Consider the following 26960-nt stretch of genomic DNA (forward strand, 5'->3'; position numbering starts at 1 on the left):
TGTTCATCAACAGATGAATAGATGTTGCATTGAAAAGAAATCTTATATATAATATAAAAGAAAGATGAATTGGACTTTTTGTTCTCAGAAATCTTGTGGTTTTACTGGGCATCCACTTAAAATGATATATGTGTAAGTTCTTTGATGAGTGGTAAAACCATGTAGACTTGTTATTGCTTTCCTATGTGCACAATCTGAGTCTACCTTCTCTCTTTTTTGTTGTTGTTATTTGTTTGTTTTTTGAGATAAGGTCTCCCTCTGTTGCCCAGGCTAGAGTGCAGTGGTGCAATCACAGCTCACTGTAGCCTTGACCCCTTGGGCTCAGTGATCCTCCCACTTCAGCCTCCCCAGTAGCTGGGACTACAGACTCGTGCTACCTCACCCGGCTAATTTTTTTTTAATTTTTTTATTTTAGAGACAGGGTCTCACTATGTTGCCCAGGCTGATCTTGCACTCCGGAGCTCAAGTGTTCTGCCTGCCTCGGCCTCCCGGAGTTCTGGGATTACAAGCATGAATCATCATGCTCAACTTGAATCTGCCTTCTCTTGAATATCCTCTGCCGCAGCATAGCTCAAGCTTCATTACCTTTCTTTTGAATTATTATAACAGGCTTTAGTTGTTCGCCTTGACATCAGAATTTGTGCTCCTAACTGTCCTGCAGCCAACAGGACTATTTTCTGTCATTGCCTTTAGAGTCTCCTTGGGTCTCCATATTTACTTGCCATGACCCACTTTTGTAGACCTGCTCACTATCTTACTTCATGGTCTTGCCTCTGTCCATTGCCAATCCCCAAAACCCAGTGGTCTAGGGCTCTAGAATAAAGAACTCTATTCAACTCCATCTTGACAGAACCTGCCATAATCATTCACATCTCCCACTGAAAACCATTGTTTTTTTATTTCTGAAATGAGCTTTAGCTCCTTATCCATTAAAATGTCAATCATCCTTCTGGCCTTAGCATAGATGACACAACTTGAAAAAAATTTCCTTGGTCTCCCTTCATCCCTTGGCTGAGTTAGTATTTCCTCTGTGTTTTCATAGTGCTTTATAGCTATGTCAATTACTCACTTTGTAGATAACTCATTGACTACTTTTCCCCCCTAATAATATGTGTTTACGATTATCTCTTCCTCTCTGAATTCTGAACGTCTTGGAGCAGAGACTTTTAATCCATGTTTTCCCTTCCAATATTTAATGTGGGGTATGTCTCGTAGCAGTGTTGCATAAATGTTTCAGTCCTCCAGAATGATATTGTAATTCTTATTTTTCTCTTTCTTTGGGTAAAGCACGTATCTACTTTGCCCAACTTTCCTCCTAAGGATAACAGTACATTCAATCTAAGGGTTGTTAGAGGATTTTCCTTACCATGTTATTATTTTATTTTTGGTGTAGCATTTTCACTGCTTGATATTTTCTTACTAGTTTACCCATTTTACTACTTCTATGATGACAAGTTGTCTTCTTCACCATGGTATCCAAGCTTTTGACTAGTTCTTTCCATATAGTCTGCATGTAGTAAATGTTTGTGGAATCACTGAAAAGGTTGTTATGAGAATTTACTGAGTTAATATTTTAAAGTACTTAGAACAGTATTTGGCACATAGAAAACATACAAAAAAATGTTATGTTCTAGTAAGAATTGAAAAGTTTCTTTAGGATGTATTGTGTTACCTAAGGAAGTTATTGCTAATTCAGAGCATTTTTTTAAATTAAGATAAAAACAATCCCTTTGCATGTTTTTCGTATACTCATCATGTTTGTTTTGTACCTGCTCTGTCTCAAACTTTGTGTCTCAAAGAGCTAGGGATGTGAATATGAGGTAAAATGCAACTCTTCACTTCCCAGAGCTCAACTATTAAATTCTTCTTGATTCAGATTTGAAAGGTTTAAGTAAAGACAATGTGACCTAGTCCGAAGATCTCTGAATCAGGGGCCATAAGTTTCAAGTCTCAGCTAAGTAACTGACTTTCAGCAACATGCTTCTTAGATGTCTAATACATACCAACATCTTTATATACAAGCAAATCTCTTGTTAACTTCCTTCTCCCAGTTTTAATACCTTAGTTAAAAGTATTTTTCCTCTTTGTGCAAGCCAAGCAACCTTGATAAATCCAGGTGTCATCCTTGATTTTTCTTTCCCACTGACCCTCCACATCTGTTCCATCAGAAGTCCTGATAATTCCACCTACAAATTACAGCTTACTTTTCTCTGATCACCACTACCCTCATAATGCATGCCACCATTGACCTTCAGGTTGGTTTCCTAGTTTCCCCTTCTTGCCCCTCTGCAATCTGTTTTCTACTCAACAGCCATCATTTTAAATGAAGCATAAGTCAGATCATACTATTTTCTCTTACTTAAAATCCTCTAATGGTATCCTATCATATTTGAAATAGAATCTTAATTCCTTACCCTGACCTACATAATTTGGCCTTTGGTTACCTATTTTACCCCATCTTTTGCCACTTTCCTCCTTAGTCTAGTTAATTTACACTGGCCTTTTTTCTTTTTTGAGACAGGGTTTCACTATCTCACCCAGGCTGGAGTGCAGTGGCACAATCTGGAGTCACTACAACCTTGACTTCCTGGGCTCAAGCAGTCTTCCAGCCTCAGCCTCCCTAGTAGCTAGGATTATAGATGTTTACCACCATACCAGGCTGCAACTATACACGAGCCACCATGCCTGGCTAATTTTGTTATTTTTAATTTTCTTTTTTTTGACATAGGATTTCACTCTGTCACTCAGGCTGGAGTGCAGTGTATGATCTCAGCTCACTGCAACCACCACCTCTCTGGCTTCTGCTCAGCCCCATCCCCTCACCCCCATCCCACAACCTTAGCTGGGACTATAGGCATATGCCACCATGTCTGCCTTATTTTTTAAATTTTTTTCTAGCGACAGGGTTTTGCCATGTTGCCCAGGGTGGTCTCAAACTCGTGGGCTCAAGCAATCTGCCTGCCTTGGCCTCTCAGTGTGCTGGAATTAGAGGAGTGAATCACCATACCGAATCCAAATTTTAAAAATTTTTAGTAGACACAAAGTCTCCCTGCATTGCCCAGGCTGATCTCAAACTCCTGGGTTCAAGTGACCATCCTACCTCAGCCTCCCAAAGTATACCGGAATTATAGATATTTAGCCACCTACCCCGGCCTCAAATGTCAACTTTTTTTTTTTTTTTTTTTTGAGATGGGGTTTTGCTCTTGTTACCCAGGCTGGAGTGCAATGGCGCGATCTCGGCTCACCGCAACCTCTGCCTCCTGGGTTCAGGCAATTCTCCTGCCTCAGCCTCCTGAGTAGCTGGGATTACAGGCACGCACCACCATGCCCAGCTAATTTTTTGTATCTTTAGTAGAGATGGGGTTTCACCACGTTGACCAGGATGGTCTCGATATCTTTACCTCATGATCCACCCGCCTCGACCTCCCAAAGTGCTGGGATTACAGGCGTGAGCCACTGTGCCCAGCCTAAATGTCAACTTTTAAATGAGGCCTTCAGTAAGCACCCAATCCAGAGTAGTACTGAAACTTTCTATATCATATTACTCTTTTTTATTTTCAGCGTACCATTTTTATTGCTTGATATTGTAGCAGGAGCTGCCGCAGGAAACTGATCTCTCGACCACCAAATGGAAAAGAAACAAGTTTATTTGGCCCAGGAGCCTGAGTGATAATTGGTCCAAAGCTCAGCTTGTCTAACAAAGGAAGGTTCTGCCTTTATATAGGCTTGTACTTCAGATAGTACACGTAGAAGAATCTTGGGTTTACAGTCTTAGAAATCACGTATGAAAAGAGTTTCGGTTTACAGTTTCAGGAATCACATATGAAAGGGTTCGGTTCACAGTTTTAGGACTCACATGTGAAAAGGTTTTGGGTTTGATCTTGTTTTAAGTAAAAACAGTGTCTTCTGGAGAGTTTCCCCAAGACCAAGCCTACCACCTACAGGAAGGTGAAACAGGAGGTATCAGTTGGTCAGCCTTTTTTTTATTACTTATTTTTTATTTTTATTTTTTAATTGCATTTTAGGTTTTGGGGTACATGTGCAGAACATGCAAGATAGTTGCATAGGTACACACATGGCAGTGTGTTTTGCTGCCTTCCTCCCCTTCACCCACATTTCGCATTTCTCTCCAGGCTATCCCTCCCCAGCTCCCCCACCCCCCCGCTGGCCCTCCCCTTTTCCCCCCAATAGACCCCAGTGTGTAGTACTCCCTTCCCTGTGTCCATGTGTTCTCATTTTTCCTCATCCGCCTATGAGTGAGAATATGCGGTATTTCATTTTCTGTTCTTGTGTCAGTTTGCTGAGAATGATGTTCTCCAGATTCATCCATGTCCCTACAAAGGACACAAACTCATTGTTTTTTATTGCTGCATAATATTCCATGGTGCATATGTGCCACATTTTCCCAGTCCAGTCTATCATTGATGGGCATTTGGGTTGGTTCCAGGTCTTTGCTATTGTAAACAGTGCTGCGATGAACATTCGTGTGCACGTGTCCTTATAGTAGAACGATTTGTAGTCCTTTGGATATATACCCAGTAATGGGATTGCTGGGTCAAATGGAATTTCTATTTCTAAGGCCTTGAGGATTCGCCACACTGTCTTCCACAATGGTTAAACTAATTTACACTCCCACCAACAGTGTAAAAGTGTTCCTATTTCACCACATTGTCTCCAGCATCTGTTGTCTCCAGATTTTTTAATGATCGCCATTCTAACTGGCATGAGATTGTATCTCAATGTGGTTTTGATTTGCATCTCTCTAATGACCAGTGATGATGAGCATTTTTTCATATGTCTGTTGGCCTCATGTATGTCTTCTTTTGTAAAGTGTTCTGTTCATATCCTTTGCCCATTTTTGGATGGGCTTGTTTGTTTTTTTCCTGTAAATTCTGGATATCAGCCCTTTGTCAGATGGGTAAACTGCAAACATTTTTCCCATTCTTTTGGTTGCCGATTCACTCTAGTGACTGTTTCTTTTGCTGTGCAGAAGCTGTGGAGTTTGATTAGGTCCCATTTGTCTATTTTGGCTTTTGTTGCCAGTGCTTTTGATGTTTTGGTCCTGAAGTCCTTGCCTACTCTTATGTCCTGAATGGTTTTGCCTAGATTTTCTTCTAGGGTTTTTATGGTGCCAGGTCTTATGTTTAAGTCTTTAATCCATCGGGAGTTCATTTTAGTGTAAGGTGTCAGGAAGGGGTCCACTTTCTGCTTTCTGCACATGGCTAGCCAGTTTTCCCAACACCATTTATTAAACAGGGAATCCTTTCCGCGTTGCTTGTTTTTGTCAGGTTTATCAAAGATTGTATGGTTATAGATATGTTATGTTGCCTCCAATGCCTCTGTTTTGTTCCATTTGTCTATATCTCTGTTTTGATACCAGTACCACGCTGTTTTGATTACTGTAGCCTTGTAGTATAGTTTGAAGTCCAGTAGCGTGATGCCTCTTACTGTGTTCTTTTTTCTTAGAATTGACTTGGCTATGTGGGTTCTCTTTTGGTTCCATATGAAGTTCATGGTGGTTTTTTCCAGTTCTATGAAGAAAGTCAATGATAGCTTGATGGGGATAGCGTTGATTCTGTAAATTACTTTGGGCAGTATAGCCATTTTCACGATATTGATTCTTCCTAACCATGAACATGGAATGTTTCTCCATCTGTTTGTGTTCTCTCTTATTTCATTGAGCAGTGGTTTGTGGTTTTCCTTAAAGAGGCCCCTTATGTTCCTTGTAAGTTGTATTCCTAGGTATTTTATTCTTTTTGTAGCAGTTGTGAATGGCAGTTCGTTCTTGATTTGGCTCTCTTTAAGTCTGTTATTGGTGTATAGGAATGCTTGTGATTTTTGCACATTGATTTTATATCCTGAGACTTTGCTGAAGTTGCTTATCAGTTTCAGGAGTTTTTGGGCTGAGGCAATGGGGTCTTCTAGGTATACTATCATGTCATCTGCAAATAGAGAAAATTTGGCTTCCACTTTTCCTATTTTAATAGCCTTGATTTCTTTTTCTTGCCTGATTGCTCTGGCTAGAATTTCCAGTACTATATTGAATAGGAGTGGTAAAAGAGGGCATCCTTGTCTAGTGCCGGATTTCAAAGGGAATGCTTCCAGCTTTTGCCCATTCAGTATGATATTGGCTGTTGGTTTGTAGTAAATAGCTTTTATTTCTTTCAGATACGTTTCGTCAATACTGAGTTTATTGAGGGTTTTTAGCATAAAAGACTGTTGAATTTTGTCAAAAGCCTTCTCTGCGTCAATTGAAATCATCATGTGGTTTTTATTTTTGGTTCTGTTTATGTGATGAATTACGTTTATAGACTTGCATATGTTGAACCAGCCTTGCATTTCTGGGATGAATCCTACTTGATCATGATGGATAAGTTTTTTGATATGCTGTCACAATCGGTTTGTCAGTATTTTATTGAAGATTTTTGCATCTATGTTCATCATGGATATTGGCCTGAAGTTTTCTTTTCTTGTTGAGTCTCTGCCAGGTTGTGGTATCAGGATGATGTTGGTCACATAAAATGATTTGGGAAGGATTCCCTCTTTTTGGATTATTTGGCGTAGTTTCAGAAGGAATGGTACCAGCTCCTCTTTGTGTGTCTAGTAGAATTTGGCTGTGAACCCATCTGGACCTGGGCTTTTTTTGTGTGGTAGGCTCTTAATTGCTGCCTCGACTTCTGCTTGTTATTGGTCTATTCATAGTTTCGGCTTCCTCCTGGTTTAGGCTTGGGAGGACACAGGAGTCCAGGAATTTATCCATTTCTTCCAGGTTTACTAGTTTATGTGCATAGAGTTGTTTGTATACTCTGATGATGGTTTGAATTTCTGTGGAGTCTGTGGTGATTTCCCCTTTATCGTTTTTTATTGCATCTATTTGGTTGTTCTCTCTTTTCTTTTTTATCAGTCTGGCTACTGTTCTGTTTACTTTGTTGATCTTTTCAAAAAGCCAGCTCTTGGACTTATTGATTTTTTAAAGGGTTTTTTGTGTCTCTATCTCCTTCAGTTCTGCTCTGATCTTAGTTATTTCTTGTCTTCTGCTAGGTTTTGAGTTTTTTTTATCTTGCTCCTCTAGCTCTTTCAATTTTGACGATAGGGTGTCAATTTTGGATCTCTCCACTCTTCTCATGTGGGCACTTATTGCTATATATTTTCCTCTAGAGACTGCTTTAAATGTGTCCCAGAGATTCTGGTATGTTGTATCTTCGTTCTCCTTGGTTTCGAAGAACTTCTTTATTTCTGACTTCATTTCATTGTTTATCCAGTCAACATTCAAGAGCCAGTTGTTCAGTGTCCATGAAGCTGTGTGGTTCTGAGTTAGTTTCTGAATTGTGAGTTCTAACTTGATTGCACTATGGTCTGAGAGACTGTTTGTTATGATTTCAGTTTTTATGCATTGGCTGCGGAGTGCTTTACTTCCAATTATGTGGTCAATTTTAGAGTAGGTGTGATGTGGAGCTGAGAAGAATGTATATTCTGTGGATTTGGGGTGGAGAGTTCTGTAAATATCTATGAGGTTTGCTTGTTCCAGGTCTGAGTTCAAGTCCTGGATATCCTTGTTAATTTTCTGTCTGGTTGATCTGTCTAATATTGACAGTGGAGTGTTAAAGTCTCCCACTATTATTGTGTGGGAGTCTAAGTCTCTTTGTAATTCATTAAGAACTTGCCTTATATATCTGGGTGCACCTGTATCAGGTCTATATATATTTAGGATCGTTAGGTCTTCTTGTTGTATTGATCCTTTTACCATTATGTAATGACCTTCTTTGTCTCTTTTGATCTTTGTTGCTTTATAGTCTATTTTATCAGAGACAAGAATTGAAACTCCTGCTTTTTTTTGCTGTTCATTTGATTGGTAGATCTTCCTCCATCCCTTTATTTTGAGCCTTTGTGTATCCTGGCATGTGACCTGTGTTTTCTGGATACAGCACACCGATGGGTTTTGGTTTTTTATCCAATTTGCCAGTCTGTGTCTTTTGATTGGTGCATTTAGTCCATTTACATTTAGGGTTAATATTGTTATGTGTGAATTTGATACTGCCATTTTGATGCTAGCTGGCTGTTTTTCCCATTAGTTGATGCATTCTTCATTGTGTTGATGCTCTTTACCATTTGGTATGTTTTTGGAGTGGCTGGTACTGGTTGTTTCTTTCTTTGTGTAGTCCCTCTTTCAGGAGCTCTTGTAGAGCAGGCCTGGTGGTGACAAAATCTCTGGGTACTTGCTTGTTTGCAAAGGATTTTATTTTTCCTTCACTTCTGAAGCTCAGTTTGGCTGGATATGAAATTCTGGGTTGAAAGTTCTTTTCTTTAAGGATGTTGAATATTGGCCCCCACTCTCTTCTGGCTTGTAGAGTTTCTGCCGAGAGATCTGCTGTGAGTCTGATGGGCGTCCCTTTATGGGTGACCCGACCTTTCTCTCTGCCTGCCCTTAGTATTTTCTCCTTCATTTCAACCCTCATGAATCTTACGATTATGTGCCTTGAAGTTGGTCTTCTTGCGGAGTATCTTTGTGGTGTTCTCTGTATTTCCTGGACTTGAATATTGGCCTGCCTTGCTAGATTGAGGAAATTTTCCTAGATAATATTCTGAAGAGTATTTTCCAGCTTGGATTCATTCTCTTCGTCACATTCTGGTACATCTATCAAATGTAGGTTAGGTCTCTTCACATAGTCCCACATTTCTTGGAGGCTTTGTTCATTCCTTTTTGCACTTTTTTCTCTGATCTTGGTTTTTCGTTTTATTTCATTGAGTTGATCTTCGACTTCTGATATTCTTTCTTCTGCTTGGTCAATTCGGCTGTTGAAACTTGTGCATGCTTTGCGAAGTTCTAGTGTTGTGTTTTTCAGCTCCTTCAATTCATTCATATTCCTCTCTCAGTTGTCCATTCTTGTTATCATTTCCTCGGATTTTTTTCCAAATCTTTTTTCAAGGTTTTTAGTTTCTTTGCATTGATTTAATACATGTTCTTTTAGCTCACGGAAGTTTCTCATTATCCACCTTCTGAAGTCTGATTTCGTTATTTCGTCACACTCATTCTCCGTCTAGCTTTGTTTCTTTGCTGGTGAGGAGTTTCGGTCCTTTGTAGGAGGCGAGGTGTTTTGGTTTTGGGTGTTTCCCTCCTTTTTGCGCTGGTTTCTTCCCATCTTTGTGGATTTATCTACCTCTCGTCTGAGTAGTTGCTGACTTTTCGATTGGGTCTCTGAGTGGATGCCCAGATTGTTGATGATGACGTATTTCTGTTACTTAGTTTTCCTTCTACCAGTCTAGCCCCTCCACTGTACGACTGCTGAGGTCCACTCCAGGCCCTGGTTGTCTGGGGTACACCTGTAGCAGCTCTGGAACAGTGAGGGATGCTACCAGTTTCTTCTTCTGCTATCTTTGTCCCAGAATGATGCCCGCCAAATGTCAGTCTGATCAGTCCTTTGTGAGGTGATTCTTTGGATATACAGGGGTCAGGGAGCTGCTTGAGGTGATGGTCTGTACTTTATAGGAGCTCAGGTGCTGAGCTGTGAGCTTCATTGTTCATTCAGGGCTGTTAGGCTGGTGCGTTTAAGTCTGCTGCAGCAGAACTTATAAAACCCCTTTTTTTCCTCAGATGCTCTGTCTTGGGGAGTTAGGGCTTTCTTTATGAGTATCAGTTGCACTGTCCTGCCCAGCTAGGAGGCAGTCTAGTCACTATTTGCCTGCCGAGGCTCCGCCCTGCTACCACAGGGTCTGCCATGTTGCCGTGGGCTCCGCCCTGCACCCCTGGGCTACGCCCTGCTGCCGTGGGCACCGCCCTGTTACCGTGAGCTCCGCCCTGCTGTTGTGGGCTCTGCCCTGTTGGCAGAGTCTCTCTGTTATGGCAGGTTGCCTTGGCAACAGCAGGCTGCTTCAGGAATGGGAGTGTACCTCAGTAGGGGCGGAATGCCTCAGTAATGGCGGATGCCCCTCCCCCACCGAGCTGCACCATCCTGGATTCAGCTGTGCCCGCAGTGAAATTCTCAACCCCGAGCGTTTCAAATCGCCATTTCATTTGTCCCTGTGGGGGTGGGACCCGCTGAGCCTGATCACCTGGCTCCCTGCCTCAGAGCCATTTTGTTTTTTCTTTTTTTTTTTTAAGTTGAACGGTTGTCTCTCTTTCAGGTGTTTCAGTTGCCTGCTGATAGGGCACTGGGATTTGTGTGATTTCCTGTGCAGTGACCCACTGCACTGGCTCACATGTCGCTTCCCGGGAATCTCCTGGTCTGGCTCATTGTCCAGGTCCTGTTTAATTAGATGGATATGCTAATCTGCCCTCCCAAATCTCAGATTGCCGGTTTAACAGGGCACCCAGACCAGCGCGTTTTTGTGCGGAGTGCTGCTGCGCTGCGGCGCTGGCCGAAACGGCTGTGCCAGCCGAACGGGCTGTGTTGGTGTCCCGTGTCTCTCCTACACCTGGGAATTTCCCCATTCTGTGGGCCACAAAGATCCTTCGGGAAATGCGGCTTGAACTCACCCTCTGCGCCTTCACTGAGAGCTGCAATCCTGAGTTGCTGCTACTGCGCCGTCTTCAGAAGTCTTTCCATCCTTTTCTTCTATTCAAATGCAGTGTGATGGTCAAAGGGGAAGTTGATCTTAGGTGCCTGGGTCTCCTTTTTCAATATTTCCTTACTAGTTTTCCTGTTTGACTGCCTCATAGGATATAAGCTCCATCTTGATGGAGCTTATATCTATTGGTATAACCCCCCAGTACCCCCTGCCCATGTAGAGCAGGGAAATTGCAATAGCGGAAGAGCTTTACCAAGATAGAACCAGCTAAAGGGAAGACCATAGTCTTAATTATTATTCAGATTAGCCTCCTATAGCATTTGGAGGCTAGTATTTTTCAAACACGGTTTAGGGGAAGGGGTGGGGTGGGTAGGCAATGAGTGCTTGCTGCTGATTGGTTGGGGGTGCAATAGAAATTTTATTCCTGCATACTTGGTCATTGCTGGTTGGGGCCACAGGTTGGCAGGTCCAGGTGGAGCCACTGGTCATCAGACATACAAAAAACCTGGAAAGACCTCTCAAAAGGCCAATCATAGGTTGTACAATAGTGATGTTATCTACAGGAATACCTGGGGAAGTTGCGTGTCTTGTTATTCTCTGAATAATGGCTGGCAATCCTTTACTTCTACCAGGTGTGTCCAATCTTTTGGCTTCTCTGGGCCACATTGAAAGAAGAATTATCTTGGGGCACACATAAAGTACACTGACATGAATGATAGCTGATATGCTTTTAAAAAATCACAAAAATTCCCATAATGTTTGAAGAAAGTTTACAAATTTGTGTAGGACCACATTTAAACTGTCCTGGTGTTGGCTATGCATTGGGTAAGTTTACACACCTTGGCTAAATTCAGGCTCCTCCTAGCCTAGTGGTATCTTATTAGCTTTACAAAGGCAGTTCAGTTTTAGGGCAGGGCCATTATCATTTAAATTGTAAACTAAATGTCTCCCAAATTTAAGCCCAGGTATAATTAAGGACAGATTAAAGGCAAGATGGGAGATGGCTAGATCAGATCTCCCCCATTCCATATTTTTCTCAATGATACAATTTTGGTAAAGACTATTTTGTTACCAGAAAGGGATCCCAATCCAGACCCCGAGAGAGTGCTCTTGGAGCTCACACAAGAAAGAATATTAGGCAAATCCATAAGGTAAAATGAAAGCAAGTTGATTACAAAAGTAAAGGAATAAAACAATGGCTACTCCATAGGCAGAGCAGCCCTGTGGGCTGCGGATTGCTCATTTTTATGGTTATTTTTTTATTATATGCTAAATAAGAAGTGGATTATTCATGCCTCCCATTTTTAGACCAATTGCCATTGCATTTGTAGACGGTTTTGTTTTTTTAGACCAATTGCCATTGCATTTGTAGACGGTTTTGTATAGCAATGAGGCCAGTCAGAGGTTCTGGAGGGTTTTGGCCAGCTTCTATACTGCAGCCTGTTTTATCAGCAAGGTCTTTATGACTTGTATCCTATCTCATCCTATTAATTAGTATGCCTTAACCTTGTGGGAATGCAGCCCAGTAGGTCTCAGCCTTATTTTGCCCAGCCCCTATTCAACATGAAGCTGCTCAGGTTCATGCCTCTGGCAGTTTGTCGCCTCTGGCGACACCCAGAGTTCATTGTCTCACAGCCAGGGACATCAAGGACATGGACACACAAAGAGTGAGGTTAAGAGTGGAAGTTTAAGGCCGGGCGGGGTGGCTCATGCCTGTTATCCCAGCACTTTGGGAGGCCAAGGTGGGTGGATCACGAGGTCAAGAGATTGAGACCATCCAGTTCAACATGGTGAAACCCCGTCTCTACTAAACATACAAAAAATTAGCTGGACATGGTGGTGCGTGCCTGTAATCCCAGCTCCTTGGGAGGCTGAGGCAGGAGTATTGCCTGAACCCAGGAGGCGGATGTTGCGGTGAGCCGAGATCATGCCGTTGCACTCCAGCCTGGGTAACAAGAGTGAAACTCTATCTCAAAAAAAAGAAAAAAGAAAAAAGAAAGAGTGGAAGTTTAATAGACGAAAGAGAGAATAGCTCTCAGCTACAGAGAGGGGTCCTGGAAAAATGGGTTGTCAATCCACGGTGAAATTGCAAGGGATTTTACAGATGAGTTGGTGGGGAGGTGGTATCTGATCTACATGGGGAATGAAAAACCAGTTAAGACCAGTTGTGCCATTCACATGGGGTGAATCTCTGGCAGCCTTCACTTCAGTCTTTTATTATGCAGGCTAGTTTTCAGCCTGAGCTGTTGCCCATTCCTTTCTTACTGTACACGTGCTAACCAAAAAAGGAAGATGGAGCTTCTATCCTGGACATGCCTGGGCCCCAGGTAGCCCTTTTCTATTGGCGTAGCTGCCAGCATTCCCCCATGCAAGCTTCCAGCTTCCCTATTTATGTTTGCAGCTTGATTTTTCAGGCTGCTTTTTGTTAGGAAAAAAAATAACTTCTTGGGCTGCTTTTTGTTAGAAGGGAGGTTCTGCTAAGGACTCTTTTGCCCTCACTATCTGCCTAAATAATTTCTATCTCCTGTATCAGTTTCAGTGGGTTGTCTTTTTCACCACTGTATCGAAGCTCCTATGCTAGTTACTGCCATATGATTTGTATATAGTAATATTTGTGGAGTCACTGGTTGATTATCTTTCAACTTTATTTTACTTAATTGTAAAATAAAGATTTGGATCTAAATGATCTCCAAGGACTTCCCTTGTCAAAGATAAAGCCTGACACTAGTTAAAGTGGATAAAGACAGATTTTATTCAGTAACTACTACAGTACAAGAAGGAGCTGTGCTATGTTCAAATTTGTGCAGAGGTGATGGGGTGTTTTAAGGAAAAAGGAGGTATAGGGAGAGGAGTGGGAGGAATGGGAGAGCTTTAGTCAAGTTATGGAAGTGAAAAATTTAAAAAGCAGCAAAGTGCATTGTTGACTTTCTATGATTATGTCATTTATGTCTTCTAACTAGCATTGATAGAAATTAGTCATCTACCCTCTCACAGAGGCCCTGTTGATTATATTTCACAGTGTCCTTCAGAAAGATATTCTGGATCTTAGGAGATACATATGCATCTCAAGGAGACAGAGGAAAAATTTACAATTTTAAGTTTGTTTGTTTAATAAATGGGAAGGGGAGGTCTGGGACCTGTGTTCAGATGTTGACTGGAACCCGAAGTAAATTCCTTTGAGAGCCTTGGGTTTTTCCATACTGGAACTTAAGTGGGGCTAGCTCCTCCCAGGGATGAGACCTTAGGCTCTTAGAAGCCATTTCACACCCTCCTTTTAAATTTCTTATGAGTTATCAGAAGGAATTATTGGTAATTTGATGTTTATATAAATCTCAGATAAATATGTTAATGATACCACTGAGATAAAGTCTATATATTTGCCCTATAAGCATGTGAAGTTACCTTTCCTATATATTTTGAGCTGATAATGGTACCTTTAAAATCTCCCTTTCCTCTGCCCAACATTTTCTATCCTCATCGTCGTTTTGTTTACCTGTATATAAAGGTTAGGAGGAAAAGATGCAGGGGTTATTGGAATGAGAGTAGACTGGTGGCCAGGATGCCTCACTGGCCACATTTTTGACTTTCAGCCTTGCAGACAGCAAACATTGATTCTGATATTGTGTCAGAAGAATGGTTGTCCCTCAGGTACCATTCAGGGGAATGCAATAGGACCTGACCTGTCAGCTGGATTTATAGATAATAAAACATAGAACAAGTTTTTTATTTTTAAAAATTTTTATTTTTATTTTTGAGACGAGTTTTACCATGTTGGTCAGGCGGGTTTCAAACTCCTAACCTCATGATCTGCCTTGACCTCCCAAAGTGCCGTGATTACAGGCATGAGCCACCACGCCCAGCCAGAACAAGTATTATAGATAATGATAGGTGATAATAGGTACAAATGTTATGTCAAATTGTTCATGTTTTAGATATTAGAACATTCCCTCCCTGAAGAGAAATTGCATGTAAAACCAAATTATAATACTTCTTGGTCAGAATCAACTTGGAACATGGGGAATTAATATGAATTACCAGTGTAATGGGATCTGGTTGCTTCCAGAACCCAAGAATTCACCATTATAGACAGTCTTTGGTAGACACAGCTAGTTTCTGGCTCCCTAGGCAGACTATAGCTCATGAGCCACATCCTGCCTGCTACTTGTCTCAAAAAGCTGAGAATGATCTTTATATATTTAGATGATTGGAGGAAAAAATCAAAAGAATAATAATATTTGGTGACATGTAAAAATTATGTGAAATTCAAATTCATTATCCATAAAGAAAGTGTTACTGGAATACAGCCATGTTTTTTCATTTACATATATTCTATGGCTGATTTTGCACTATGATAGTAGATTTGAATAATTGCAAGAGAGATCCTATGGCCCACAATGCCTAAATTATTTTTTGTTTGGGCCTTGAGAAAAAGTTTGCTTACCCCTGGTATAGATTAGCTTTTCATAAAAATTATTTAGGGTCTTTTCAAATATTTTTTTTATTTGTAAGTTTTATTTGCAGCATTTATTTTGTGGTAACAGTAGGTTATGACTGTTTTGTACATAGCTAATTAGTGGATTTTTCTTTAAACATCAAATTGCACAGCAGTATGTCTAAATTGCCCTTAAAGAAATATAAAATGAGTAGTAAATTTATCTTTGAAATCTGCACAACAAAAGTATTATACCCTAAATGCTGTGAATCAAGGTCAGTAAATTTAAGTTAAGCAGTGTGGGGGTAAAGGATTTTTATCATCTTTATATCGATTTCTCTTTTTATTTTCTCCCCTTTTACACATAAATGCTAATCAATAGTTGTTAGCTGTTTTTGGAATTTGTGACACTGTGACCCATTGGCTGTGCTTCAGCATCTGGGTTGTTGGCCAAACTTTGGAGCTATGGTGTTTTTCACCTCTAAGATACTGAGGATTAGCCTCTTGGATACTCAGCATTAGCCTCTTGGATAGTCAGCCAATGTTGTCTTCTTCTAGGGGCCTGGTAATCAACTGAGCACTCAATAAATGCTTCATTCAGATCATAAGTTGGGCTCTGCATTGTTGATTGTCTCTTATTTTTAAAAATTTGAGATATTTACACACCATAAAATTTACTCTTTGAAAATAAACAGTTCAGTGTTTATTAGTTTAGTTATAGGGAATGTGCAACCATCACTGTTATCTTAATTTGAGAACACTTTTACCACTCTGAAAAGGAATTGCATACTTATCAGCAGTCATTTCCCATTCCTTCCTCCCCCTGTCCACTGGGAACTGCCAGTCTACTATATTTATGTGGATTTGACTATTCTAGACATTTCATATACATGAAATCATGCAATATGTGGCCTTTTGTGTCTGGTTTCTTTCACTTAACATGTTTTCAAGCCTCATCCATGCCATAGTGCATCATTACCTCATTTCTTTTTATGGCTACATGAAATTCCATTGTGTGATATACCATAGTTTATTGATTCAGCTGTTAGTGGACATTTGGGTTGTTTCCACCTTTTGGCAGTTGTGAATAATACTGCTATGAACATTTGTGTAAAGATTTTTTTATGGGCATATGTTTTCTTTTTTCTTGTGTAAATACTTAGGAGTGTAATGGCTAAGTCATATGGTAGCTAAATATTGACATTTTAGAAACTGCCAAGCTGTTTTTTAAGGAAACCACCATTTTACACTCCCACTAACAACCTGTGAGCATTCACATTTTTCCGTATTCTCACCAACGTTTATTATTATCTTTCTCATTGTGGTAAAATTTCTATTCACATTTTGACATTTTAGCTTTTGATATAATCATTTTAGGGTCTTTCTCATGTAATATTTTGATTTTTCCCATTTTCTGTATATTTGGTTTTTTGTCTCAAAAGAAACGTAACACTGTCAGCCAGAGGAAGTGTCATATTATAGGGAATGGGAAACTTATGCTTCCTGTGAGTCTTTTAAGACTGTTCATTGTCCATCTGGGCAACATGGAGAAACCCTGTCTCTACAAAAAAATGCAAAAATCAGTCAGGTATGGTGGCACATGCCTGTAGTCCCAGCTCCTCAGGAGGCTGAGTTGGGAGGATTACCTGAGCCCAGGGAGGTTAAGGTTGCAGTAAGCTGTGATCATGCCACTCTACTCTAACCCTGGGTGACAGAGTGAGATCTACCTCAAAAAAAAAAAAACCAAACCAAACCAAAACAAAAAAAGATCCTGTATTGTTCCTGGCCATACTACTTGTTTTATATTCTTTTCTATATCAATACTGATTTCCTATGATTTTATTATACAAATCGATGAAAAGATGTTACTAGTGCAGACTAGGAAAAGGGTAACCTACCTGAGAGAGCCAGTTTATTTTTCTCTTGTCTAGCCCATTGCCTGTACTCCAGGATAATCTCTTGCCTTATGTTGGTTCTCCTCTTTTGGTCCTCCTTATGCTCCTGGCTCCTTGAATTGCAAGAAATAAGTGAAATTGCTGACATTTTATGTTACTTTATGCCTACTTTAAGATAATATTATTACTGTTCCCGTTTTATTGCTGAAAAAACTAGTTCACAGAGGTCATAGAACTCATTTGCATTTCACTGTGTTAACCTCCCTTACTGGCTTCCTCTGACCTCTAGGTTAGGGGGATGCTGCTGAAATGAGAGAAAGCTTCCTGCACTGGCTTTTAAGCGCAGTGGTTATTCAGATCATCTTTCTTTGGCCTGTTACAGAGGCTCTGGTTTGCCCGAAGTGCTTATGTAGAAAGAGTAGCCTAAACGTTTACCTTAAAGCCAAGTTACATAAATTTTCATATACCAAGCAATGGAATTTTAACTTTGCAAAACAGTACAGTGGAGAGAGGTGTGGTTAAAGGTATGTGTACAATTTGGCATGTTTTTTGAACCTGATTCTGTCCTAGGCATGAAGATGAATAGTTTTCTCCTTGCCCTTAAGGAGCTTCCAGCCATTTGGAGGGATGGAATCCAAAAATCACTCTCATGTGGGAAAATGTGTCTATAAAGTGTTTATAAAGTTCTTGATAGCAGAGGAGAGAGCCACAGAGATCCCTTCTTATCTTACCTTAAATTCGGTTATCAAACAATATTAAACATTTTTGATCATTTTAAGTAGTTTGCACGTTAGGGTGCAATTAGATTGGGCTGTTTAGTGTAACCTCTTTCCTTTATAAACATGTATTAACAGAACAGACAGTATAGTTACAGAAGTCTACCACTGTAAATGAAAATTGCTTTCATGTATTAAGATATTAACTTTATCTGACAGATATGCCAAGAGTTTAACAGTACCTGGGCATGGGAGATGGAGAAGAAAGGCTATCTTGAAATGAGTGTTGAATGCAAACTAGCACTCTTAAAGGTAATAAATTTATTATTTGTTACAGTTATTTTAATTTAAAATTTCACTTCTGACTCCTGGTTAAATTGGAAAATAAACAAAAAGTAGACACTTTTATTATTAGTAGAAGAGGACAATGTAGCCTTCTATTTTTTTGTGACAATCTATAAAGTACTGTTTTTTAAAAAATATAAGTATATCTATGTTTAATTATCTCTTGTAGGGACAGTAATAACATGGGCGAGCAGTTGCTCCAAATTAGTTTTATTCATTGTTTTCAACCTTCACAATCATTACTATATACTGTAAACTGCGGATAATTTTCTACTCACTTACTAAATTAGCAATTTTATATTGTCTTCTAGATGACTAGGAGCGTGTCATTTCGTACTTGATAAACCCTCACATAACCAAACGAACTTGATTTAAATGGGTCTTCTCAAAGTAGGCTTTTTTACAAGTTTGAGTTTTCTTTTCCTGCCCACTCCCTACTGTTGGCCCCTAATTAATAGCAAAGTGGCCAGTATAATAGAGGGGAAAAATATTCTTTGTGAAAACATTAATGAAGTTTTTGCTACTTCTAAAATTTATAGTGTTTTGTAAGTAGGCTTATTATTCAAAACACCTCAATATTTTGTGATGATCCTTAAAATATAGTGTTAGTATACATATTATTATTTTGAAGCTGGATAAGACCATAGGGTAGCTGTTATTTTGCTGTTAGATGTTGATTGCTGTTGGAGCCTACACAGAAGTCTTCAAGATCCGTAAAATACTTTTCTCAGAAAACCAAAAGTCATGGTAAACTCAGATTTTAGAGTGTACAATCATGCAGGTTCATCTGTGTCTATACCAGCTTGTGGTCCCAAGAGGCGTGATTCTTTGGGAGTCAAAATAAAGTTATAGAAGTTGTACTCATAACTTTTATTAATCCCAATTTTTGAAATACCTTTTTGTGCATTCTTATAACGTATGTAATATTTTAGTATTATGTATTTAATTACTTAAACGTGTAATTACTTTAGTATCACATGCATTATATATTAGTGTGTATATTATGCATTTATTGTGTAAATACTTAAGGAAGTATATATAATACATAGAACTTTTCAGGGTATGTTATAAATTTTTTAGTAATACGGATTCTTGATCAAAAATGTTTAGAGACTACTGAGATGCCTGCCATTAGGTGAAGGCATAAAGGCTGTAATAGGCTCTCTGCCCTGGCAGAGAGACTCAGGAAGAAATCTGACTTATACCCTAATCATCTACAAAATACCTAACAAAATGTAGTTCTTCCAATCTAGTATGTGAGTATCTTTTTATTAAGAGAATTTTCCAGAGGCAGCTATCAGTGAAAATAGCTGATATTTCTTCCTTGAAAACTGCATATGTCTCAGGCTTTCAAAAACAGATAGTCTTTTGAAGAAGAATCCTGATCCAAAACCTGGAAGAGATAAAGAATTATTGAAAGTTTTATACCATAACTCCTGAATAACCAACATGTTAAAAGCAAATCCAAAAGGAAATTTTAAAAATCTTGCAAGAAATGAAAATGGAAATTCAAAATGCCAGAACTTACAAAATCCAGCAAAAGCAAATCTTAAGAGGGAAGTTTATAGCAATGAATGGGCATATTAAAAAAGAAGAAAGATCTCAAATAACAACCTAATGTTATATTGCAAGAAACTAGAAAAACAAACTAAACCCAAACTTAATAGAAGGAAGAAAATAACCGAGATCAGAGCAAAATTCAATGAAATAGAGACTAGAAAAAAAACGGTAGAAAAGATAAACAAAACTAACAGTTGGTTTTTGAAAAGATAAACAAAACTAACAGCCTTTAGCTAGGCTAAGACAGAAGACCTAAATCAGAAATTAAGGTGAAGATGTTATAAGCAATACCACAGAAATACAAAGGATCATAAGAGACAGCTATGAACATTTGGATGATACAGAAAAATAAGGATAAATACTAGAATCACATATTTTACCAAGACTGAATTACGAAAAAATAGAAAATCTGAACAGACCAATAACAAGTAAGAAAATTGAACCAGTAGTCAAAAATGTCCCGTCAGAGAAAAGCCCAGGGCATGATGGCTTCACAGTTGAATTCTACCAGACATTTAAAGAGTGACTAATACTAGTCCTTCTCAAACTCTTCTAAAAAACTGAAGAGGAGAAAATACTTCCAGACAAATTTTATAAGGCCAGTATTATACTGATCTCAAAGCTGGACACAAGCACTGTAAGAAAAGAAATATTCCAGATGAACACAGTTGCAAAAATCCTTAACAAAATACTAGCAACCAAATTCAACAGCACATAAATGGGATCATTCACCATGATCAAGTGGGATTTATCCTGAAATGCAAGGATTGTTCATCATATGCAAATCAATAAAAGTGATGTATGGCCAGGTACAGTGGCTCACACCTATAATCCCAGCACTTTGGGAAGCGGAGGCAGGAAAATCACTTGAGCCCAGGAGTTCAAGTCCAGCCTGGGCAACACAGTTTTCTAAAAAATATTTTTAAAAGCCTGCTGAGTATGGTGGCATACACATGTAGTCCTAGCTACTGGGGAGGTTGAGGCAGAGGATTGCTTGAAGTGTGATTGTGCCCCACCCTGGGTGACAGAGTGAGACTCTTCCTTTAAAAAATAAATAAACCAGACAGGGTAGCTCATGCCTGTAGTCCCAACTTTTGGGAGGCTGAGGTGGGCAGATCACTTGAGTTCAGAAGTTCAGGACCAGCCTGGCCAACATGGTGAAACCCATCACTACTAAAAGGACAAAAATTAGCTACGTGTGGTGGTGCATACCTGTAATTCCAGCTAAGAGGGAGGCTGAGGCAGGAGAGTCACTTGAGCCCTGGAGGCAGAGGTTGCAGTGAGACAAGATCATGCCACTGTACTCCAGCCTGGGTTAGAGAGTGAGACTCTTGTCTAAAAAAAAAAAATTAATTAAATAAAATTGTGATGCTCCACATTAAGGGAATGAAGGACAAATATTATATGATCATATGAATACATGCAGAAAAAAGATTTGAGAAAATCCAACTTTTCTTTTATGATAAAAACTCACAACAAATTAGGTATGAAAAGAATATGTATCAGCACAAGAAAGGTCATGTAAGACAGCCCCACAGCTTACCTTGTATTCAACAGTGAAAAAGCTGGAAGCTTTTCCTTTAACCTCAGGAGCAAGACAAGGACACCCGCTTGCCACTTATATTCAACATAGTACTGGCAGTCCTGGTCAGAGCAGTTAGGTACAAAAAGTAATAAGTCATCTGAATTGGAAAGGAAGAAGTTAAATTGCCACTGTTTGCAGATGACATGATTTTTGTTTTGTTTTGTTTTTATGATTTTGTGTATGAAACATCCTAGAGACTTTACCAACAGACTGTTAGAACTAATAAATGAATTCAGTAAAATTGAAAGATACAAAATCAGTATACAAAAATCAGAAGTGTTTCTAATCACAAATTACAAACTATTCAAAAAAGAAATTCATTACAATAGCATCAAAAAATAATTAAGAATAAATTTGACCAAAGAGGTGAAAGATCTCTACACTGAAAATTATAAAACGTTAATGAAAGAAAAGACAAATAAATGAAAAGATGTCCTATTTTCATGGATTAGTAGAATTAATTTTGTTAAGCCATCCAGCCGGTTGTGGTGGCTCATGCCTGTAATCCTAGCTCTTTGGGAGGCTGAGGTGGGAGGATCACGAGGTCAAGAGATTGAGATCATCCTGGCCAACATGGTGGAACTCCATCTCTACTAAAATACAAAAGTCAGCTGGGCATGGTGGCATATGCCTGTAGTCCCAGCTACTTGGGAGGCTGAGGCAGGAGAATTGCTTGAACCCAGGAGGCGGAGGTTGCAGTGAGCTGAGATCGCACCACAGCATTCCAGCCTGATGTCAGAGTGAGACTCTGTCTCCAAAAAAAAAAAAAAATCCATATTGCTCAAAGTGATCTACAGATTCAATGCAATCTCTATCAAATTCCAATGGCATTGTTCACAGAAATAAAAAGCAACCCTAAAATTCAATTGGAACCACAGGACCCTGAATAACCAAAGCAATCGTAAACCAAAAGAACAAAACTAGAGGCATCATACTACCCAATCTCAAAATCTACTAAGTTTAGTAATCAAAACAACATGGTATTGGTAAAAAGCAGATACATCAACCACTGTAACAGGACAGAAAGCCCAGAAACAAACCCATGTATTTATGGTCAGTTGCTTTTTGATAGTGGTATTAAGATTATACACTAGGCAAAGGACAGTCTATTTAATAAATGGTGCTGGGAAAACTTTGCATCCACACACAGGAGAATGAAGTTAGACCCTTATCTTACACACAGATGTTATCTTAGTGGATTAAAGACTTGACTATATGACCTGAAAGTATAAAACTACTAGAAGAGTTTAATATTCAAACCGTATAACGAACTCATGCAACAACAAGAAAACAAGTAATCTGATGTAAAAATGAGCAAAGGACTTCCACAGACATTTCTCAGAAGAAGATGTAGTAAGTGGCCAACAGATATATGAATAAATGCTCAACATCACTATAATTATCAGGGAAATGTGGATTAAAACCACAGTGGAATATCATTTCATGCTTGTTAGGAAGGCTATTATCAAAATGACAAGACAAGAGATAACAAGTTTGGTGAAGTTGTATAGAAAAGGAATCCTTGTACATTGTGAGAATGTAAATTAGTTCAGCCACTATGGAAAATAGCATGGAGGTTTCTCAAAAAATTCCAAGTAGAACTACCATTGATTCATCATTCCACTAGATATATCCAGAGGAAGTTAAATTTGTTTCCTGAAGTAGTATCTCCACTCCCTTGTTTAGTGCATCATTAATCACAATAACCAAGATACAGGATCATTCTAAATGTCTGTCAACAGAAGAATGTATAAGCAGGAAATTCCCGCTTTTGTGACAACATGTTGAACCTGGAGGATGTTATGTTAAATAAAACAACCCAGGCACCGAAAGAAATACCCCATGATTTATTTCTTAATGTGGAATCTAAGAGTCAGACTCAGAATCAAAATAGAGTGTTGATTACCAGGGATTAGGGAGGTGAGGAGTAGACTGGGGAGATAATGGCCCAAGTTACAAAAAGTCAGACAGGATGAATTAGTTCAGGAGATCAGTTGTACAACATGGTAACTATAGATAATATATAATATATTTGAAAATTATTAAGAGGGCAGATTTTAAATGTTCTCACCACCAAAAATTCTAAGTACATTAGGTAATAGATGTGTTATGTAATTAGCTTGGTTTAGCCATTCCACACTATACACATATATCAGAATACCATAGTGTATACGATAAATATATACAATTTTTATTTGTCATTTATAAAACAAAATGTAAAAAAAAAAAATGAAAATTTTTAAATAAAAAAATGTTTCTGAGGACAGGGTTTTGCTCTGTTGCCCAAGCTGGAGTACAGTGGTAAGATCACAGCTCACCGCAGCTTCAACCTTGCAGCCCCCTAAATAGCTTTGCACCACCACACCTGGCCAATTTTTGTATTTTTTGTAGAGATGGGGTTTCACCATGTTGCCGAGGCTGGTCTTTAACTCCTAAACTCAAGTGCTCCTTGCTGCCTTGGCCTCCCCAAGTGCTGGGATTACAGATGTGAGCCACCATGCCAGACCTAAAACAGAAATCTTATACCAGAAGATGATTTGAGAGTTTTTACTGCAAACAGGCTCATTCCTTTTGAAATAAAACTTGATTTGTGGGTCAGTGGTTGTGTTAAATCTATAAATTAGTATGATATTAATATAAAATGTTATCTTAAAATATTGACTATTCTAAACAGTTTGTATGAAATTGGGGAGAGGATAGTGAAAGAAGGAATACAGTATATATGTTCTGTCTGCCACTTTCCCTGAATCAGTTCTACGGTTGTATCATATTTATTGTGATGGAGAAATATTTGGGAGGTATTTTAAGCCATGTTATGACTATTTTTCAGTACCTCTGCGAGTGTCAGTTTGATGACAATCTCAAATTCAAGAATATTATTAACGAGGAGGATGCTGATACTATGCGTCTCCAGCCAATTGGGCGAGACAAAGATGGCCTCATGTACTGGTACCAATTGGATCAAGATCACAATGTCAGAATGTACATAGAAGAACAAGATGATCAAGATGGCTCTTCATGGAAATGCATTGTCAGGTATCTTTTATTGAAAACTTTTTACACTTATTTGTGTGTTTTGTACATTGATCTTGTTTTGGCTAGGATGTTATTTATGAGACAGAAGTGGTTTTTCTGTGTGTAGGTTTTGGGAATTTTCAGGGCCTCACCTAGTCTCCAGCACAGTACCCATAGTATGCACTTGGTTTTTTATTTGTCAAGTCAATGAATATATTTAGCAGTTCAGTCCATATTATATACACATATTTTTCAGGAAGCCAAAATATGAATAATTATAAATAATATGGACAGAAAAATACATTGTTAGATGCAAGCACAAGAAAAGCATTGTTTGGTTCTTATTTAGTTATACTTTTCTATTCGGCATTAACTGTTTCTAATTATTTAATTTGTTCAATTCACCTTGACACAGTATATTTTCTCTTTGCTGTGCACATATTTGTTTATTGAAGTTCTGAGGAAATCTGGGGAACATTGCACTTTTTTGTCATAGTTCTCTTTTTAAAAATCTTGATTTTTTTATTTGTGTTGACAAATATATTTTAACAGAAACATTTAATATATAACCCTGAAATGTAATTTTTAAAAAAACATGGTTTATATATGAAATAATAGCTGTAAAAAAAAAAAACAATGAATAATACTAGGACCTTTATTCAGAATCTTTGTGTCTTTAATTACCTGTCATTATAACTTTATTATTTAGAAATATTCTACTAATACTACAGTATATATTAATTTGGAAACTATAAGGGGTCTTATAAAGTAGGGGAAACTCATGGATATCTAACTGCTAGCTTATGAAAAACTTCCTTGATGTTGATCATATCTTTTTTTTGCCCCATTTTTAATTTCAGCAGATTTCTGTTAGTAATTATTTATTAATGCTTTGAAGAAATAACATAGAAAAGCTCAGTTTTCATTCCCTTAGAATAAATGTGAATTGATTAATCTCATGAGAAATTGTTTTATAAGCATGTATCATTACATTATATTCCTTATAATTGCTAAATGGAGGTAAACAAAGTAGTCCTAAAGTAAAATTTATTTACCATTTCTCCTATGAATACAAAGACCAAGTGTGGTCTATTCATGACATTATACCACTGTTTCTATTATTTCCCATGTTAACCTTCTGTAGTTGTTTAAAACATTCTTTTTTCTTTGTCGATGAAGAAAATATGACAGGGAAATACCAATTACTATTGATCAGTTATACTTGTTTAAAATAATGTTCAGTGGGCCAGGTGCCATGGCTCATGCTTGTAATCCCAGCACTTTGGGAGACCGAGGCAGGAGGATCCCAAGGTCAGGAGTTTGAGACCAGCCTGGCCAGCATGGTGAAAAATTATCCAGGCATGGTGGCACATGCCTATAGTCCCATCTCCTGAGGCAGGAGAATTACTTGAACCTGGCAGGTGGAGGTTGCAGTGAGCCGAGATCATGCCACTGCACTCCAGTCTAGGTGACGGAACAAGACCCTGTCTCAAGAAAAAAAAAATGTCTAATGTATACTGTTTTAAGTAGATTGTACCTTAATGCATGATGTGAGATTTTAGAGTTAACAATTATGTTTGAATCTGGATGCGCCCATTTACCATCTGTAGACACATTACATTTGTCCCTTGGTATCCATGGGGCACTGGTTCCAGGACACTAATGGATTACACAATCTGCAAATGCTTTAGTCACTTACATAATATTTGTGTATAGCCTATGCACATCCTCCCATATGCTTATAATACTTAATGCAATGTAAATGCTAGGTATAAAATTGTTCTACTGTATTTTTAATTTGTATTTTTATGGTTATATTAGTTTTATTTCTTTCTAGATAATTTCAATCTGTGGATATGGAGGGCTAACTGTACCTAATTTTTCTGAGAGGTACATTCCAGTACTTTAAAATGAAGATGATAATACTTCCTCAGAAAGTTGTAGTGAAGAATATATGAGAAATGATGCTGGCACTGTAATACATGCTCAATAAATCTTTTCTCTTTTTGTTTTCCCCCTTTTAACTATTTGCTTTTCTTACAACATTTCTAACCCCAAAGATGGAAATTTGGTTTATTCACTAAAGAAATATTTATCAGTGGAAAGGTCAGAAAATTCCACTGGTGTTACTTTTGTCTCATCTCATCTTTGACTGTTTCTCCATGTTTTATTCCTTGGGCTTCTGCCCTTTTTAAACACACAAACAAACAAACAAACACACACACACACACACACACACACACACGTGCTCTCTCTCTCTCTCTCTCTCTCTCTCTCTCTCTCTCATTCTTGATGATTTCTCTATGTTTTATTCCTTGGGCTTCTGCCCTTTTTAAACACACACACACACACACACACACACACACACTCAACACACATAAAACTTCTTTCCATTTGTTAAAATTTGTTTTTGATAAACATTAAAATGGTGTGTGTGGTAATTGTTCAGAGGAAAATGCTTATGTAGAATAATGCCTGCACACAGTTTTCTGTTTTTTCTTTCTTTTTTTTTTGAGACAGGATCTTGCTTTGTTGCCCAGGCTGGAGTGTGGAGTGCAGTAGTGCGATCTCAGCTCACTGCAACCTCTGCCTCCTGGGTTCAAGCAACTCTTCTGCCTCAGCCTTGCAAGTAGCTGAGATTACAGGTGTGCACCACCACGCCTGGCTAACTTTTGTACTTTTAGTAGAGATGAAGTTTCACCATGTTGACCACACTAGTCTCAAATTCCCAAGCACAAGCTATTCACTTGCCTTGGCCTCTCAAAGTGCTGGGGTTACAGGCATGAGCCACCAGGCCCATCCTATAGTTTTCTCATTTTAACAACCATAGACTTCTTTAGAAAACTGGTCTCCAGGTTATTTTTAGCCATTTTGATGACATCTGTGAATACATATATTCCTATCTA

General features: G+C 38.6%; 1 protein-coding gene across 2 annotated transcripts in view; it reads left to right on the forward strand.

Moving 5' to 3' along the window:
• Positions 1–26960, forward strand: part of RSF1 (remodeling and spacing factor 1) — a 168646-nt gene that overhangs the window by 64473 nt on the left and 77213 nt on the right. For both annotated transcript variants that reach the window (XM_002754792.6, XM_009007374.5), the window contains exons 3-4: positions 17769–17861; positions 23870–24075. In XM_002754792.6, coding sequence (XP_002754838.1) covers positions 17769–17861; positions 23870–24075 — 299 coding nt within the window. The remainder of the gene's footprint in view (positions 1–17768; positions 17862–23869; positions 24076–26960) is intronic.

Source organism: Callithrix jacchus, chromosome 10 (genome assembly GCF_049354715.1).
Source record: "Callithrix jacchus isolate 240 chromosome 10, calJac240_pri, whole genome shotgun sequence".
Taxonomy (NCBI): Eukaryota; Metazoa; Chordata; class Mammalia; order Primates; family Cebidae; genus Callithrix; species Callithrix jacchus.